Source organism: Excalfactoria chinensis, chromosome 6, assembly GCF_039878825.1.
Source record: "Excalfactoria chinensis isolate bCotChi1 chromosome 6, bCotChi1.hap2, whole genome shotgun sequence".
In the NCBI taxonomy this organism is placed as follows: Eukaryota; Metazoa; Chordata; class Aves; order Galliformes; family Phasianidae; genus Excalfactoria; species Excalfactoria chinensis.
In genome coordinates this window covers 12115597-12133045 of record NC_092830.1, presented here as the reverse complement: position 1 = coordinate 12133045, position 17449 = coordinate 12115597, and the positions used below count along the sequence as shown (strand labels likewise).

The window sequence follows — 17449 nt, the reverse complement described above, 5'->3', positions numbered from 1 at the left end:
GAATATTCTGTTCTATTTCATTCTTGTTGAAATAATTTTGAGCCCAAAGGCTTTTGCTAGCAGCTTAACCCAGAAGGGCCAAATTGATGCACATGTGCCAGCAAACTCTCTGGCCTCTAAAACATTTATGCTTCTAGGAAAGGGTTAAGGAGAATCTCCTGAAGTAACTTTTGAAGGTGAGCCCACCTTTAGATCCACAGAAACAACTAATCTGAGAGGGCCTGAAGTCAATTTTTCTTTATTAGTGCTGTCAGGAGACATGTGAATATATCTGTGCCAGTATGCTGTTATCAAAATCTTGGGTATTGTTTTTGTACTACCCAAAAAAGACAGCTGATGTATTTTTCTAATTAATATTGAAGTTTGCACCTACCCATTCTGCCAGAAGGAGACAGGTGGCTGCTGAATTTTGTACTTCTATGAGTGATTAATAGTTGCAGGCTCATTTTCTGTTAGAAAGAGATAACAATTGTATGTGAAAACAGAAATGAATTATTTCAGTTGAGGCAAAGAGGCAAATACTGGTATGGACTGTCCTTCACTGTAGCAAGAGAGTTTGTACCAGTGATGCAGAATCTCCAGCCATAACTGTGAAGGCCAGAATTTGACTTTGCCCAGACTTGAAGTTTCTCAGGCTACCTAAGTGAATATGGCACTTACACAGTGCTATAGTTAACTCTGGAAGGAGGAAGAACATGGCTTCTTGGATCTTTGTTACTGATGGATAATCTGACCTTGAGATGTGACTGTTTCCCATGTAAGTAATGAGTTTTCTCCTGTAACAGAACAGCATGCAGTACAAGAGTTGACCAAAGCCTCCATGAGTGGCATTGCAATAGATGGAGATGTACTGTCCTGTTTAGAATTGGCTCAGGTTAGTGCACACTGTTCTTTAAATATATTCTTGCCAACCGTAGCACTTGTTTTAGCTCTTTCTTCGTTCTGACCATTACACTTAAGAAACTCAAAGTTCTTAGTTCTGAGAGCAACTGACAATAAAATTGAGTCTTATTTTCTATTGTAAACTCACAGTTAAATCACACACCTCTGTTTTCCAAAAGGAATGCTGTAGCAGTCTCCCAGATACAGTAGTATAAGCTAAAAAGAAAAATTTAATTATTCTCGATTTCACACTAATGATGAGTTTGTCTCCAGCTTGTCTTGAAGTCTGGAATTTAAGATGCACTGAAATACAGCAGAAGCTGGCCACCATGCAAGATTTCTGCAGCTGCTTTCAAATGCCTCTCTGGCAATGCCTTTTAATACTGACACAAAACCAAGACTGAATCCTTTTCAAGAAAAGGCAGCATATTTCATTTAATTTTATGAAGGGTGTGGGCTTTTTTTTCTGAAGACAGAAATATGAAGTTTAACTACTGTTGGGATATCCTCACTGCTGTGTACATGCAACTGCAGTGCGTTATAACCTGAAATCATAGTAGACAGTGCCAAAACTGAAACACATGCAATGAAGCTTGATTTACATTGTAGCTGTTTCTTCCTAATGACTATAGGATGCTTTTACTAGGTGTTGTATTGAGCTTTCATTAATGCTTGAATTCTGTCAATGAAGCTATGTTTACAGAAAATTACTTCATAGCAGGCTTTATAATAACTCATTGGTACAGACATAACAGAAAAGTTAGGTCCAGCAAGCCTCGGGTTCAGGAGACCCAAATCCAGTTTGTGAGATGCTGTGCATACTGAACACCTATTTATAAGCCTTTTGGGCCACCATTTGCTCTAGCAGAAAGGTATGTCAAGGGCTAGAACATTCAGAGAGGAATTCAGCCTCAAAAGCTTCTCTGTATGCTTGTGAGAATGCTGCAAGATACAACTCGCTGGGGAATCATGCTGGGTTTGGTTCTTAGTTGGAACTGCAGAATGAACAATAACCTCAGGAAAATGAATAAGCTTCTTGTTTTTCTTTACAGTTTCACAACGCTAACCAGCTGGCAGCTTGGTGCTTGCACTACATCTGCACCAATTACAACAGTGTTTGCTCCAAATTCCGCAAGGAGATCAAAGCTAAATCATCAGGTATGGGAAACACTTCTCGGTTTTCGTGAGGCTCTCCTTCTTTCTCCCCTTCTAGTTCATTCAACACAAAGACAGCTCAGCTGTGAGACTGAACCTCTACACAATTACGCGTAGCATTTATATATTATTCTAATCTATAAGGAAGAGTCAGTCATTAGCCTGGTTCCTAGGCAAACATGATGTTCTTTACCTATTTCAGAGATGCTAAAAGGAACAGAGTTATTTCCAGGCTTCACAATTAAAGATAGACTCTGTAAATGTCTTGCATTTTTACACCTCTTTGGTGGTCTGAGAATTCTCAGATATGTGCTTTCAAAATCTTTTCACCCTGTAAGTAATGCATATGAGGAAAGTAGGGGAATTTCTGATAAGCGAGCTAACACAGAGACTGGATAAATGATTAGCTGCATAGCTTTCTGCAAACAATCAAGGCATTTCTGGGATTTGTGTAACTTATTGGCTGGTTTGGGCTTTGTTTCTTTTTAATCAGATAATCAAGAATATTTTGAGAGGCATCGCTGGCCACCTGTGTGGTATTTAAAAGAAGAAGATCACTACCAACGAGTTAAGAAAGAAAGAGAAAAGGAAGATTTTGCACTGAATAAACACCATTCAAGGCGGAAGTGGTGCTTCTGGAATTCCTCTGCTGTAGTTGCCTGAACAAAACACATAACTGGAAATTCATAGCCAGGTTCAGGAGTTAGTCTTATTGTTAGAAATAAGATGCAGTGCAGGTTTTCAGGAAACCTTGTTCCACATCTGTGCATTTATTATTGCTCGGGTCAAAAGCACAAGCCCACTGAAAGTGAGCCTGGAACAGCTCCTCAAAGTCGTATGTATATTTTTGGCTAGTGAGAAGATAATCGTCTACCATTATTACATTTCTTTTTATATAAAAAATAATAATAATAGAGCATTAATGTTTAAATCTCCAGTTGGGAAATATTTTTATACTGTCTAGTGTGTTTTGTTCAGATAAAATTCTGGATTATCATTTATTTTACGGACCACAAAACCATGTAGCAGCTTTGTATTAGATTTTAACTATTTTTTACTATGCGAGTACAGTGAAATAGACAATCCTCAGTCATAAGAAACAGCTTTTAGAGTATCTCATAAAAAGTTATCTTAGGAAAAAAAAAAAAAGAAGTCAAGCTGCCTAGTATAAATGTTGGTTTTGTTATTTTTTTAAACTAAGTACTGTGCTTTTGGTAATATAATTAGATGGGTATTTCTCCTTTCTAAAGTAACAAGTTAGAGTAAGATCCAATAACTGCAAGATATGGAGTGCTTGATCTTTGCTCAGCTGAATAATAGGCAATATAATTACCTGTTCAACTGCAGGCAAATGTATTTCTAATATTTGCCCTGTAAGTGCAAATAATTATGACTGTGTGAGCCATGTGAGATCTAGTGATTTTAAGCATTCAGAGGTTCTAAGTGTCTAGATCAAAGAGGATATTTCTAAAACCATTTAGAAGGGCTTATTAATTTATATCTTTATAAGTATGGATCTGAGTACAGAAAGCAGTTATACTGCCTGCATTTGAAGTACTGCACAGCAGTTACCTTGTTCGACGTGATCTTAACCATGCAGCCATTCCTCATGCTGAATTCCATTTTACATCGGTGCAAGCAAATGAAAGGGCTGCAAAAACAACTAAGTTATCTAGTATTATAGCCTTTTGTAAGTGGAGAATGATCTTCACACACTATCACTTCCATTCAATCCAAATTGTTTTGTAGCTTTTTCCCAGGTAGAACTCAAAATGTTAGGGTTTTGGTTTTTTTTTAAGTAGGTCATGTATTTCCTCTGGAAATAGATATTCTCAGAAAGCTGGGGGCAAAATGAAGGCAGAAAGGAAAGAATTCCTCAAAAGCTATGTGAGGGGAAAAAAAAGCCTCCAGTGTTTTCAGATCTGCTGTGTGTTTATGACTTTTTATTAACCATTGCTCTAAAGCTGCGGTGTTATATTAGATTATATAAGAATGAAGCATTTTCAAAAGACCAAAAGTAAAATATATAGATTGTAGAACATACGTGTGCAACTCTGCACAGTGTCTCAGGCACAATTCTGTAACAAAGTTAGGTATTGTATATTAGGTTTGTTAATGTTTTCTGTGCTGATGTCTCAGCATACCAAGCTGAGAAAAGCTGTTTATGTTTCTATTTTCTGTATTTGCAGGTAAGGCAGTGCAGTCATGCCCCCATGCTCTAGGTCAGGAAAGGCTTTGGACTGAAAGCCATATACACCTCTACCTATTTAGGTTTCAATTGGAATAATTCTGGGCAGATGCTACCGCAGGGTGGTAGAAACTGCCTAGCAGGGAAAGAGATGCTGCTCTACAGACTTTTATAAGGCAAGCAAGTGACGGATTCCAATCCCTATAAAAGATTCATCACCATACGGTGATAAAGAAGGGCTATAAATGATAGTTGCAAACACAGTCTCCTTAATTCTTGGTCAGTGGTGATGGAAATTACAGAGAAGGAAGAATGAGAAAAGATGTTTCAAGGCAAAGACGAGATAAGTATCTGTTGTCATAAAACATTAGCCATTTTGAGTAAGTATTACTACTAGGTTTTACACAACCAAAGCTACTGTATGATTGTAATCTTGCCAAACTAATGGATATATAAGTGAACCTGAGGTATTATGCAATAAAATCCAGCTGTGCTAGTTATCAGCTACTATAACCAAGTGGCTGGTTCATTTGGTTAATGCTGCCTATGGCCTTTAATCTTGGTGGTTACTTTGTGTTTTTTATTTTGCAAAAAAAAAAAAGTCAATAAAACTGTTTAGTTACAAATGGTCTCTCAGCTTTTTTAAGAAGCTTTCTAGATTTGCCTTGCTTTTTGGAGCTGCTTGTTAAGCATTTGGCTGAGGTATCATTCAGTGAGATTTGCTGAGCTGGTATTTGCATGGCATATTCAGATTTATGGTGTTCCTAACCAGGAAAGTCCTCTAGTGTTTCTGTGTGTTAGGGATGTGGGAAGGTTGCTGCTTGTCACTTACTGTTCAACAGGATAACAAAAGACCTCCTGCCACTTTTCCATGTGGTTTCTACTATTTAATTACCAAGTTATTACCCAAGGGACATGAAACTCATGAGTCAAGACAGACATGGGGAAAGAAGTTGCAGGTAAACAGCAGTAAATCCATAAGGTTTTCAGTATGCTTTAAGTTTTCTACAGACATTATTTTTCCTGCTTTCTCTCTAGTGAGGTTGTCAGCCATTGTACAGAATTCCTTACCTGTTAGTGGCCTCTCAGCAGCTGTGTCCCCAAAAACAGATAATAAGATTGATACTAGTTAGAAAGGCGGTGCTTTCCTAGAAGACAAAAGAAAAGTACAGCATTCATGAATTTTCTTAAAGCTTTTAGGCAATACAAAGGACACTGAAAAGTCAATGCACTCAGCACACGCTGTATGCTTTCTTTAAAGTGCTGATTTATAAGATCGCTAATGTCAGCAGTTTGATGCTTTTGGAAGCAATTTTTTCCTCTTTAGAATTTACCGTAAGGGAAAGGAATGATCTCAACACAAAATGCAGTGACAAAAAATATGAAAATGCCTCTGATTAAACCCATAGCATGGAAGGATCAAATCAGAATTGTTGACTTTCAGGCCTGTTTTGTATGTATATATGTGTATATATATGTGTGTGTGTGTGTATATACACACACATATAAATATGTTTTAAAAGTATAGGAAAAAATACATATTTACACACAGACATTTAGAGAAAGTTGCATAGCTTTTGATTCTGGGGAGACTCAGCTTATTTCTTAGAAACAGCATTCTTCTGTTTGTTTTTCTAAGACAGCGAGAACTTCAGCAAGCAAGTAAGGTCTGGCCTAGAGTACTTGTATCACAACAAGAGCCAGCGTTTGCAGCTTCCTACCTGCATATGGCACACCAGGAGCCAGAAATAAGGCATTCTGTGAGTAATAAAAGATGGACCATACTCATACAGCTGGATCTCACTAATTTCATTTTCTGAAGACGTAGCTGTCCTTCTCTTTTAATCAGATAAGGTCTCAAGGTGTGCAAAGGAAAGCGCTAAATACACGAGTACATTAAAAAGGATTACCTTATAGAAGAGATGAATCTGGACATAACTTCTGAGCACTGAAAGCATGATGGTGGCACCAGAGGAATTAAGAGAGGAGCAGCACTGTAGTTTATTGGCCTAATTCTACATCAACTTATCTACAGGTATGCGTCAGGCACAGATCAATTTATACTTTGAAGTGTTTGATTTGTAAAATGTAGGGCTTTCCCCATGTTCTCATAACAAGTGAGTCTGTCTGAAGGCATCTTGGTAATCCTGCTCTTAGGGCCGAGTCTTCCATCTCCTGTACTAAATAGGACTAATTTTGGGACCTGAACTCCAGGAAATGGTGAAATATTTCAGTTCATCCGCACTGGGAAGGATTGCAGTTTGGTAGATAAATTTTCTGGCCTTGTCAGATTAAGCTGCAGTTTTTGTCTATATTGTCCTATTTTTTTATTTTTATTTTTTAAACCCAGATCCGCCTTCTGTCATCGGGTAAGTCAGAATTTATTTGATCTTATTGGGAGTCCAAGGCACATACTATGCAGAGATGCCTTAAGGTGGCTGCTTTCCACTCCTGGATCCCCTTAGATTTCTGGTCTATTAAAATGACGTAACAGCATTTGCATGAGTCTACTTCTCCTGCAGGCAAAATTCCTATTGAAATCAATGAGCTGTCCTACAAGAACACTTTGGGCTCTGAATTGCCACTTAATGAATTTACACGTTATCACCTGTCTTTGTTTGAAATCTGCTAGCTGAAATTTGCTCTGTGTACTGCATGCAGGATGAATGTGTTAGCAGCAATAATCCCCATCCTGCAGGCTCTGCAACAGGATAACTCACTGTCAGCTAGCATATGCCTTTGCCTTCAGGTAAAAGAATATAACCTGTGTCAAGATTTGCTTTGCATTAGCAGCCAGAGTAGTGAGACTATTGTATATCTATCTATACAGGGAAACTAAATCCTTGGAAAACTTGAACATGAGACACATAAGTAAGGCTAACATATCTGAACACTGAAGAATGTCCAATGAGAAGATTAAGATGCGATTCAGAGAGAGCAGTTAACATAAAACAAAGTGGCTCCTTTATAATTGTTCAGCCTTACTATTTCATTTGCAAGCAGACACAGTCACTATAACATCCTGCTGGGTTGTTTTACAGTTCTAGATGTGCCCAGTTACCGCTCCTGCATGTCCCATACACACTTTACAGTGAAAACATTACTTTATATTGCTGATTCATCTCAAATCCTTTCCCATGCTGCACTGAAACCCCACAGTCTGTCCTTTGGCCTTAGAAGGAGCCCAGTACCACCTGCGATATCTATTTTTGTCTTCTGAAATAGTATTCTAGAACAGCAAGTCCTTACCCCAGTACACAAAGGATCTCCAGTCGGTCTCCATTATCAGGACAGCACACAGCAGAAGAACAAAGTCCTGTGACCTCCAGGGATTGGTCTGTTCAGGGATTTCAAGGCAGAAAAGTTCATCATCTTCTGAAAAACATAAAGTCAGAGGGTGAGTAGCAGACACACAGTACCAGCGGTGCAACAGCATTTAAGGTGCCATATAAAGATTCTAGACTGGGAAAGGGGAGATCCCCTGGAGATACCAACACTGATTTTCAGCCTTAGGAAAGCAGCCTTCACCATTAGATAATTAGTGATCTGGGTGCCATCCTTCTGTATTCTGCAGTCCTGAGTAGCCACACTAGTGGAGTGTCCCTTCCCAGCTCCCATTCTGGCTTCACTGAAGTTTAGATGAGCAGCCAGTTGATGACAGTTCACAAGGAGGATTTTTAATTCTTGGCCTTAACATGAAAAAAGAAAAATAAAAAAGGTGATTCTTTATTCCCCATGGGAATTATTTTAGTTTTAAGTTGAGGCTGTAGAATAAGGATTACGTAGTATTCCTGATATTAGTGCTTAGCAGTCAAAATACCCTCAAGAGTTAAAAACCAAAACATAATTAGCAGCACCTTAGGAGTACATCATTAAATTTGCATCTTTGTCATAAGTATAAGATGAGTATTCTGAGCATACAATCAGATTCCATTCCCTACCACCTTATAAACATTAGCTCACGCTCTTCGTATTCCAAAGGTCTTTCACAAGGCTTCTGTCTGAGGTCCTCAGTTAGACTTGCAGCCTGCTTGCAGAGTTTTGTGGATCCCCATTCTGATTCACACGTGCATTTTCAATTGTGGGGTGTCTGGGTTTATTTTTTAGATGATTAACAAATCTCATGCAACAAAAAAAAGTCCATTAGATGATGATGTATTTTCCATTGGCAGCACAAAGAGCCTGAAGAGAATCTCAGGAGCTGACACTGAGTCCTCCTTATTCCTGCGTAGCAAATTCTGCAGGAAGAGCTGCATTGATTTGCTAGGGATGTGACGTAGGGTCACTAGTCCTGCAGTCAGTAAGACACACAGCTCTCTGTAAAGCATCAATCAGATGTAAAATCTTGCACACTCACTGTTCATTTGTGGAGAGTAAGATGCTTTTTAGTAGGGCTGGGAACAGAACATTTTCTGCTCCCCTCAAACTTACCTTCTAAGGCAGGTCCTCTCTAGCTCTGTTCCTGTTCGATTTCAGCTGGCCAAGAGCAGAAAAGTTGGAGGACGTTGAAGTGGTGTCTGACCCACCAGATGAGAGTGCATCTCTAGAAGTCGTTGTGCTGAGTGAAGAACGGTAGGACTCACAGCTGAGTATACTTTTCAGTTTCAGATTACTAATGGGAGAGAATGAATAGCAGTGGTGACAAACCATAGGGACCAGGGTCTGTGCTTCTCACAACTTCTACGTCCTGTGGGGCAGTTTGCTGTAGTCACAGCAAGGTTTGTTTTGTTGAAACTAACTTTAGATAGGAAGAATTAAAAATAATAATAATAATAATAATAATAATAATAAATGATAATTGAGTAATTATCAGAAGGTAATTGGGTGATTAAGGACTTCTTTCCTTACTTAGGCATCTCCCACGTGTTAGACCATGAGGAAAGTTCTGAAGATCGGTACTGGGATTGCTGGGCAGACTTGCCCTAACTCTTAATGAAACAACCCACCTCTGTAGCTGAGGGGCAAAAATGCCTGTTTGAGATCATAAAGTAATTCACCATCTGCCACGTCTTTGCAGTATGCTGCAGTAAGTGGTGTTGGTATGAGCTTGCTGTAGGGCTCTGGGAAAGCACTCTGCAGCACTACAGGGAGTAAATGCGTCATATAACTGTAAAAAGTAGTCACAACTTCTGCAGCAAGTGCCAATAGATGCTCAGCCTGTGGAGAGCAAAGAGGGAAAGCAGAGGGATTGTGTGTCTGTTCATGGAAGATGGTTATGTTCTCACAGTGTTCCGCGCAAAGAATAAGTTTATTAGGTGAGACTAAATCCATAAAGCTACAGATGGAAAGGCTGCAAAATGGAAGTCCCTTTGATCACTGTAGTCAGAACCAGGTGCCATCCCCTAGGATGAAGATAGACTAGTCCTGCTCAGTACATGTAATTAATGATGAAATCTGTCCCCACAGTCTGCAGCAAATGCCAGTCTTTGTTTTGGGTGATGCTAAATAATGGTAAAGCACAGTATGAATAAAAAGCCTGTCAGGGATTTTAAAGCATTTTGAATCATATAACTGTAACCAAGCACCTAAGCAATACATTAGATTCAGTGTTGTGGCCCTCAGAATCATCTGTGCTGCGCTGCTCTTTGGGTGGCTCTTTAACCCTTTGGAAATGAACCTGTTTCTAATTCCATATCTGTACAGTAGCATGTGACAAAGCATCAGTGAACAGTAGCAGCAAGGAGATGTGTCTTTAGGGGTAGTGCTTACTCTGGTGAACAGGCTGGTGGCTGCATCCTGCTAGCACTTCTGCCCACCCTCTTTGTTTTACTTTGCTCATTCTTTTCACACATGAGGCTGACACAGCTATGACACTTACTGCAATATACACTGCTCCTATTAAACAGGGAATAATCTTTCATTATTATAAGCTTTTTCAGTTTTCTTAAGGCCTTTTTCCACTCTGCCCGTGTAGCATAATTTATTTTGTTGAATGGGTTGCACACATTAAAGTGTGCGAAGCTGTGTTTATATGTCTCTGATGAGTTCTTTGCTGGCTAGTGGATCAGCATTTTCATAGCTTTTGCAGTGCAGTTTTTCACCTCAAAATGAGACTTCAAACCTGCTGACTTCTGCCACCTCATTGCAATTCTCAGTTTCAGATAGAGGGCAGAGGGCCTGGCATCCTCCCTGGGGTGGAAGCTTCTCAATTCTGTCCATAGCAGCTGAAAGCCTTTAAAACAGCAAGCTACAACTATCCCTCAGAGCTTCAGTTATTTATTTTTCTGGTTTCATATCCTTAGTTAAAGTTGCATCTCTTTACTTATATATAAGAACTATATTTAAAGATGTTTGTTTGTTTTAAAGACAGTCTAGGCTTTGTATACACTTGCCTTTAAGAATTGCAGTCATTCTTCCTTCCCACCTTTCCCCACCCATAAATCCTCCTCCCTCTTTTAGTTTAAGCTTTTCTTAAGCTGTGTAGCAAAGCTTAGAGGTTATGCATGATTAAAGATGACAGGGTACACTCACATCAGAGTAAAGTGAAAACTTCGTTTGGAACAAGTACTACCATCACTGCTAAGAGCTCACACAGATTCAGTTAGGACAAAGCGAGGTACAGTCAGAGCTGCCAGACTAGGCCAGCCTTGCTTTCCTGTGACATAGAAGGAACAACTCTTCCTGGATGGTCTGATAGCAGACTGCAGTCATACACAGAACATTGCTTCATCTACTATAAATGCCCTTCGGGAATACCCAGGTTTGGCTGAGAACAATATTCATACAGAGGTGTAGTGCCAGATTTTAATTGAAGACATGAGCCTTAGGGAGAACACTTGTGTAAACATTGTCTCTGTCAGTACTAAGCTGGTTATCAAGAAAACCACTGTTTTTCCTAAAAATAGACTGAGGATATAAAGTTCAGGGAGAGCAGAGTCTTTCATCCTTGCCCTGTGTTAGTGGTTTGCTGTCAGTGCAAACTGAGCCCTTGAAAACATGATGTGTGCTTCAGTGTCTTTTGGACTAGGGGGTAGGAAAAAGGAAAATGCTAATACTTAAGCAAGGCTGAACAGAAGGTGGTAGGTGACCCCAGGAAAAACTGAGGCTTGGTTTCAGATGCACAACTGCCACCTCTAGTCTATTCACCACGTTTGCTTTAGCTGAGGAGGATACTTACAAGCCTCACTTATGCACACAGCTCTTGCACAGCCACCCTCTGACCTCCAGCTGCAAGAAAGCACTGGAGCAGCTCATTAAGCACTATCACAGGTGAGCTGCTAGGACAACCTTCATACTCACTGCATTTGGATGCAAGCCAGTCACACAAATGGCTTATTTATGGCCTTGCTTTCTCCAGAGCAGTATGTATTAGAGCCTACCTCACGTTAATTCTACCCTTACTTAGCTAGCTTTGTGAGTAGTTACAAGAACACCCACATTTCCTGATAAATTAGTTTCATTTCTATGTTTTGGGGTTCTTCACCTGCCCTCTGAGAGTTTTAAAGGTTTTCATAAACAGAAGGCAGGAAAAGCATCAAATAAGATAAAGTTACAGCATCAAAAGAAGCGAAATAAAAGGTGAAGATATTGCTGAATGTCTGATTGAAGCAATAGGAGTGGCTGCTCTGCAATATTTCTGTAGTATGACATAATGCTCTAAAAGCATCTTACCAAGATTAATCTGTTTAGTACTATGACACCTTTGTGAAACAGGCAGAACTGTAAAGGGAAAAAGCAATAAATAACTGTACTCTGCAGAAGCTAATTGAAAGAATGTAGGTCGCTTCAAGTGTAATGCCTATTTGTCTCCTTGAAAACTACAACAGATACAAAGAGCACAACAGCACTGTTCAGTAGAGCAAGTTCTCAGCTACAAAACATGATTTTGCAATATATTCCCCTCGATTTTTACCAGCAATGACCAAGAGCCTGCATACCACACTCCTAAGAGTTTGTACCAGCAGAGATGACCTTCTGTCCCTGTTGCCACTGCTGAAACAGCCCACCCCCTGCCTCACTTGGCTCACATCCACTGCTTCGTTCCCAAAAAGCATTCAGCAAACATCGAATGTTGGTGGGTCCCACTTTTTTTTCCTATATGGGCAAATTCAATCCTGCCCCTTTGCTTCATGCTCACTTCTATGTCAAACGCCATTCTGTCAGACTGCCCCTCTGCTGCCATTTGTCACACAGCAACAAAACATAACAGAATATTGGTGAGAAGATTCAACTTGACTGCCATACCACCAACACTCGCCCCTGATGTCATGGGCCAGCTGAACAAAATAGGAGGTGTTGCTTTCTGAACCATCTATCAGCTGCATGGGGTCCCCACACCTACTTATTTTCATCTGTTGCACAAGGCTGCAGCAACAATACCTTCCATATCTTCAAGCAAGGCATTTTTTCCAGCTATTAATGCCAAGCCTTGATTTGTCCCCCATAGCAATCCATTCCTATAGTTATTAGATGTTTTACTACTCATTCCTTACATAAACACCTCTTTCTTTTGCACAGCGATGTAGCATAGCATCAGGGAGCAGAGACTGGAATCTAGAAATGACAGAAGCTTACAATTATTTCCTTACAGGAGGCATCCTGCAGTGTCATAAACTTGCACGAGGCCAACCCCAACAAACCCAGGAGAAGATTTCTAGCAGGCCACAGCCTTGGATGCCAAAACAGAGCAAATGAAACTGTAAGGAATCCTTAGCTCAATCTGTGAGCAAACATACAAGTTAAGCAAACACCAACCTAAATTGCTACTAGTATCTAAACATTACCTCCTTGTCCAGCAGTGGAAATTCCCCTGCAAAGTAAGAAGGGGATTTTCCACGTAGCCCTCATAAGATTTCTCTTTTTTTCTTTTCTTTTTCTTTTTTTTTTTTTTTTTTAAACTTTTTAACTTAATACTTCTTTCACAACAGAACAAAAACACCAATTTAAACCAGGCAAGCATGAAGCATGTTACCTTTGCTTCCTTTAACTCTGAGTACTGCTCTATCCCCCTCCAACTTTGGTGCAATCAACACAGCTGTTGCTACTTCCCCTTTTATTGCCCTGCCCCAGAAACCTTTGCAGCATTCCCTATTTCTCCTCCAGCCTTTATTTCAGTGGGTTTTGACCTACTAGGAAAGTGAATTTATTTCAGGTGTAGCATTGCTTTTTAATTACATCTTTATCTAATGAAATTGTGCTGTACTAAATCTATTAATGTTTTCTTCCTTTTATTCTGTCGCGTAAAACAGATAATTCTTTAAAAAGTTTAAATTAAAAATATCTTAAGCTTATTTCTTAGCAGAGACCCATTCACAAACTTTGACATCCTTCTGTAATCCTTTATCTGCTTCAGCCCTATATAAAATATGAGGATTGGATTGCTAAGAAGATAATGAACAGGTTCTTAAGGAAAAAAAGGTACAATCGTTTTGCTGACCAGAAAAAATAGTTCTTTTTAATCCCCTTTGTGTGCCGCTGCCTCTCCTTCAATGTCTAACTGAAGTTTTCCTGGATTTAGTCAAGCATAACCTTTCTTTTTCTTGGTTCTATTAGCTGGCAAGGTATGCGGAAAAAGTGTTTCAGTTTTATTGGGTTTTGTTCAACACAAAAATGAAAACATCCCTTCATGATTGTACTGTGACCTGTCCTACAGGTAACAGGTTCGTGGCTTCCATGGGGAAGTAGTCTTTTAATTATCTGTCACACACACCACGTTCATGAAAAGTATGAGGAATATACATCTCCGTAAGGGATTTATGGCTGTGACTAAATATATGGAGGAAACACTAGGAACCTCCATGTGTTCTGGTCATCTGAGTTGCTCTGGAGCACACTGTGTTTTCCTCAGCACTATGAAGGCCTTAGGGATGCACAGACAATGTGGCATCTGGTCTGGGCAAATGCCCTTTATGCCATAGCTTGTCTCCAGCTGTGAGTTGGTAATGCACGAAAGAGATTCATATGGATTTGTCTGGAGAGCAGCTTCTCTGTGCCCACCACTGCAGCCAAACACAAGTCACACACAGCAACGTGGAGAGGATGGCTCAGGAACCTCAGAGTATGAGCTCTGGGAGGGCACGTGGATATTGGCAGCCAAGACAAACCTACCTCTCCTCTCCAGACCCCTACTAGGACTGGTGTGGGGCTGCAGGTTCTTGGGTACGTGTTGTGTCTGGGGCACTTTGCACAAGGCAGTGACTGTGTCCTGGCAGCAGATTGAGGCAGTGAAGCCAGGATCTTCTGCAGTTAGTTACTATCCCAGTGTGGCCTTGTGCCTTCTGGTCCCTCTGTGAGCCCTAGAGACTTTAAAATGCTACAAGAAGCTTTTTAAATGAAAGCTGAGACACTGATAATCCCATGTGGCTGTTGGACACTAAGCCAACAGTATCCGTGTCTTAGTTTGGCTCTTGTAACTGGACAGAAAATCTTATAGGCCCAATAGTGATCACAAAGCCCATAACTTTACAGCCAGAAATTATGAAAATAATTGTAATAAAGTAACAATAAACCCTTGCTTATTTTAATGTCAGATAGTTCTGACACGACAGATTCCTCCTGCTTACATCTAGCACCCATAGCTTGAAATTCCTCTAAATGGGTGCCTCTCATTCTTGTTCCACAACTGTGTGGGTAAAGCACAACAAGATGAGTTTAACTTCTGAAAAGGTGAAAGGCCCTTTAGGTCTCTGCAGGATACTTTACTGAACAGAAAAAGCTGTGCTTTAGAATCCAACTTATTAAAATGGCAAAGTCAAGGACTGTCAAAACCATGGCAAACGCTGTGAGCCTGTCATACTGAAACTGTAGGGCCAGATGGTGAGAAACTTTCCCGCTGGTCAGGGAACTTTCTGAAGGCTCAATTACTTATGTCAGATTTTTATTGTTATTATTTAGATTTTTTATTTTATTTTTTAATTTTGGAGGATAAGAACTAAACTGAGATTACCTCTCATTTGTCATAGGCTTAAGGCATTTATCACCTAGTATACACCAGCTGCTTTGTAGTAGCGTGAAGTCCTGGAATAACCTTTTCATTTGACTATGCCTTTGGTAAAGGAGGGTCTGTTTACTTGATGTGCATTCTATGTACCTCCACAATCTTAGCAAAACAGAACTGAAATGCAGTGGAACAGTTTTTGTTTTTTTCCCAAGAGATGTGAAGTAACAGAATGTTTTTGGGACAGTCCCTAATCAAACACAAAGGATGCCTGAAAGAATAACCAGTGCTGATTACGGACTAATCACTGACCTGGCAGCTGGTTTGACTATGCTGATAGCGCTCCTCAACCGACCATACCAAGCCCCAGGAATCTTAACCCAGCTGCTTTGCTTTCCTCTGTATTTTGAAGGCATGTCTTGTGACCTGTCACTTGCTAGATTTGTTTGATGTGAAATCTGAGTCTGTCCGTAGTAAATCTTACTGCAGGAATGTGCTTATTTTGCTCTCTGCTGGAGGTAATGCTGAATAGTTTAGTTTCCAGTTTTGTTGACATTTCAGGTCCGGTTTGTGTTGTAAAGGTGATAATCACATTTTAGGAGGAAAACTGGCATGCGTGGTCTACAAATAGGAGACCCACAGCCTGCAGCTTTGCTTTAGCTTCCCCCTGCCTGTGGCTGCCTACAGGGAAACAGGCACATTTGTGTGAAGCTCACGGAGGAGTGGTGCTAAAAATACTGATGGACAAGTTCACAGCTAAGGTAAATCTCCTTCTAGAGGTGAAGAGGCTTCTCCACATTACATATTGCTATGAATATTGATTTCATCAGCTGGGAAGTACTCTCCAGATTCCAAAATATTCAATGAATGTGCAATCCCTTTGCTCTTAGAAATTAAAGAGATCAAATCAAAGAAACAGCGAATCCAAAACAAAAGCACTTTTCAGTGCTGCTTGGTTGCACAGAGATTACAAAACTGCACGTTTTGCACTGAAAACACCTTCATCTTTTAAAATAACCAGCAGGCATATAAAGTACAGGGAATAACGACAATTACTTTAGGTTTAAATCACAATATAAAGGTGTTGAGAGCTAATTAAAGCAGCTGATAATTGATCAAAGCTAGAAAAGGAAAACCTTGTGCAAGCAGTGCTTTATATTATCTTTAAGCTTTTTTCTAAGTCAAGGCAATTCTTAACTATGAAAGTATTTTCATATCAGGTGACGAGCATTACATGAGAATCTCATATAGAAACTTATTCTTCTATAGAAAGTGATTTTGTTTATTTTATTGTAGCATTGTTTACTGACACCAGGGCAAAGGAAGTTTGCTCCTCTAGTTCTTGTGCCTAGCTTTGAAGAGACTAGCCTAGTTTGTGTTGTGCATGGCAAGAATACACACAAAATGCATCGTGTCATTTCCCCATGAGGAGAGGAAAGCCATCTTCCATAGAGATCTTGCTCAGCACCTTCTAGTTAGAAGCTGAGTAATGCCTTGAGCTCCTTAAACACAGCACTGTTTATTTCTGTCTGCAGTCCCTCTATCCTAGATCTGAGTTGGTGTTCCTCAGTGCATGGCACTGCACTCTGACTGAGGATACTTGTCACTCCCTGAACACACAAAGCTGTGCAGTGCAGTGTTCTTACTGGCAAGGATCCTGGCTTATAACCTGGGCTGTTAAAGGTAAACAGTAAGTGTTAAATTGCATAGCCTGTCTTTGGCACAGTTTCTAAGAGTTGAAGAATGATCTATGGTGTCTCCAATTTAAGCCAATGGCACATATTACTGAAGACTGTATTTTTCTGCACTTAATGAATGCCCTTAGAACAGGACAGGAGATGAATACATTGTGTGTGATTTTTGTGACTCTCTCACTAAAAAAAAATCCTCATTATGAAGAGGCATCATAACATTTTTCCATGTAAATAACACGTGCCTCAATAGGGCCATATCTCATAAGAATGAACACCTGTATATGTACTTTTATTTCTGCTCTTTGCCCACGTGTAAAATACGTGCTTACCGAGAATGTGAACTGGGAAGTGTATTTCTCCATTCCCAGAGATAATTGTCAAAGTACACCCAACAAACTGGTGCTTGTGTTCCTGTATCCAGCAGGAGACTATGCATCACTGTGTACACTGGGAGAGGGAAAGGATGTAGTGTCTCATACACTGATACTAGGGTCAGTTTTACCAGGCATGTGACTGAATAACTCCATGCCTCAGCAATCAAGTCATCTGGGAAACCTTTCCCATAGCTCTGCTTTGAGACAAAAGCTTTTGCATTTAGGAGAGCACCATAAAAACAAATAAAATAAGACCTTAACGCCAGTGTTATAAGCCACA

At 39.9% G+C, this 17449-nt stretch overlaps 1 protein-coding gene and 1 long non-coding RNA gene across 4 annotated transcripts in view; one reads left to right on the top strand and one right to left on the bottom strand.

Annotated features, from left to right (window-relative positions):
* The window catches only part of RHOBTB1 (Rho related BTB domain containing 1), a 45675-nt gene extending 40827 nt beyond the window's left edge, over positions 1-4848 (top strand). Inside the window, exons 9-11 of one of the 3 annotated variants that reach the window (XR_011904045.1) lie at positions 791-874; positions 1935-2040; positions 2531-4814. Coding sequence is in view for 2 of the 3 variants with exons in the window: in XM_072340238.1 (XP_072196339.1) it covers positions 786-874; positions 1935-2040; positions 2531-2700 (365 nt within the window). In the remaining variant the exon portion in view is untranslated. Of the gene's footprint in view, positions 1-785; positions 875-1934; positions 2041-2530 lie in introns of all 3 variants that reach the window. The other 2 variants (XM_072340238.1, XM_072340239.1) reach the window with 2 other exon arrangements.
* A 2936-nt stretch (positions 4849-7784) lies between these two features.
* LOC140253719 (uncharacterized) lies at positions 7785-13174 on the bottom strand. Its single transcript, XR_011903964.1, has 3 exons — positions 13137-13174; positions 8657-8837; positions 7785-7914 (listed from the first exon to the last, which is right to left on the bottom strand). It is a non-coding gene; the product is annotated as an uncharacterized lncRNA (long non-coding RNA).
* Between the last annotated feature and the right edge of the window lie 4275 nt (positions 13175-17449).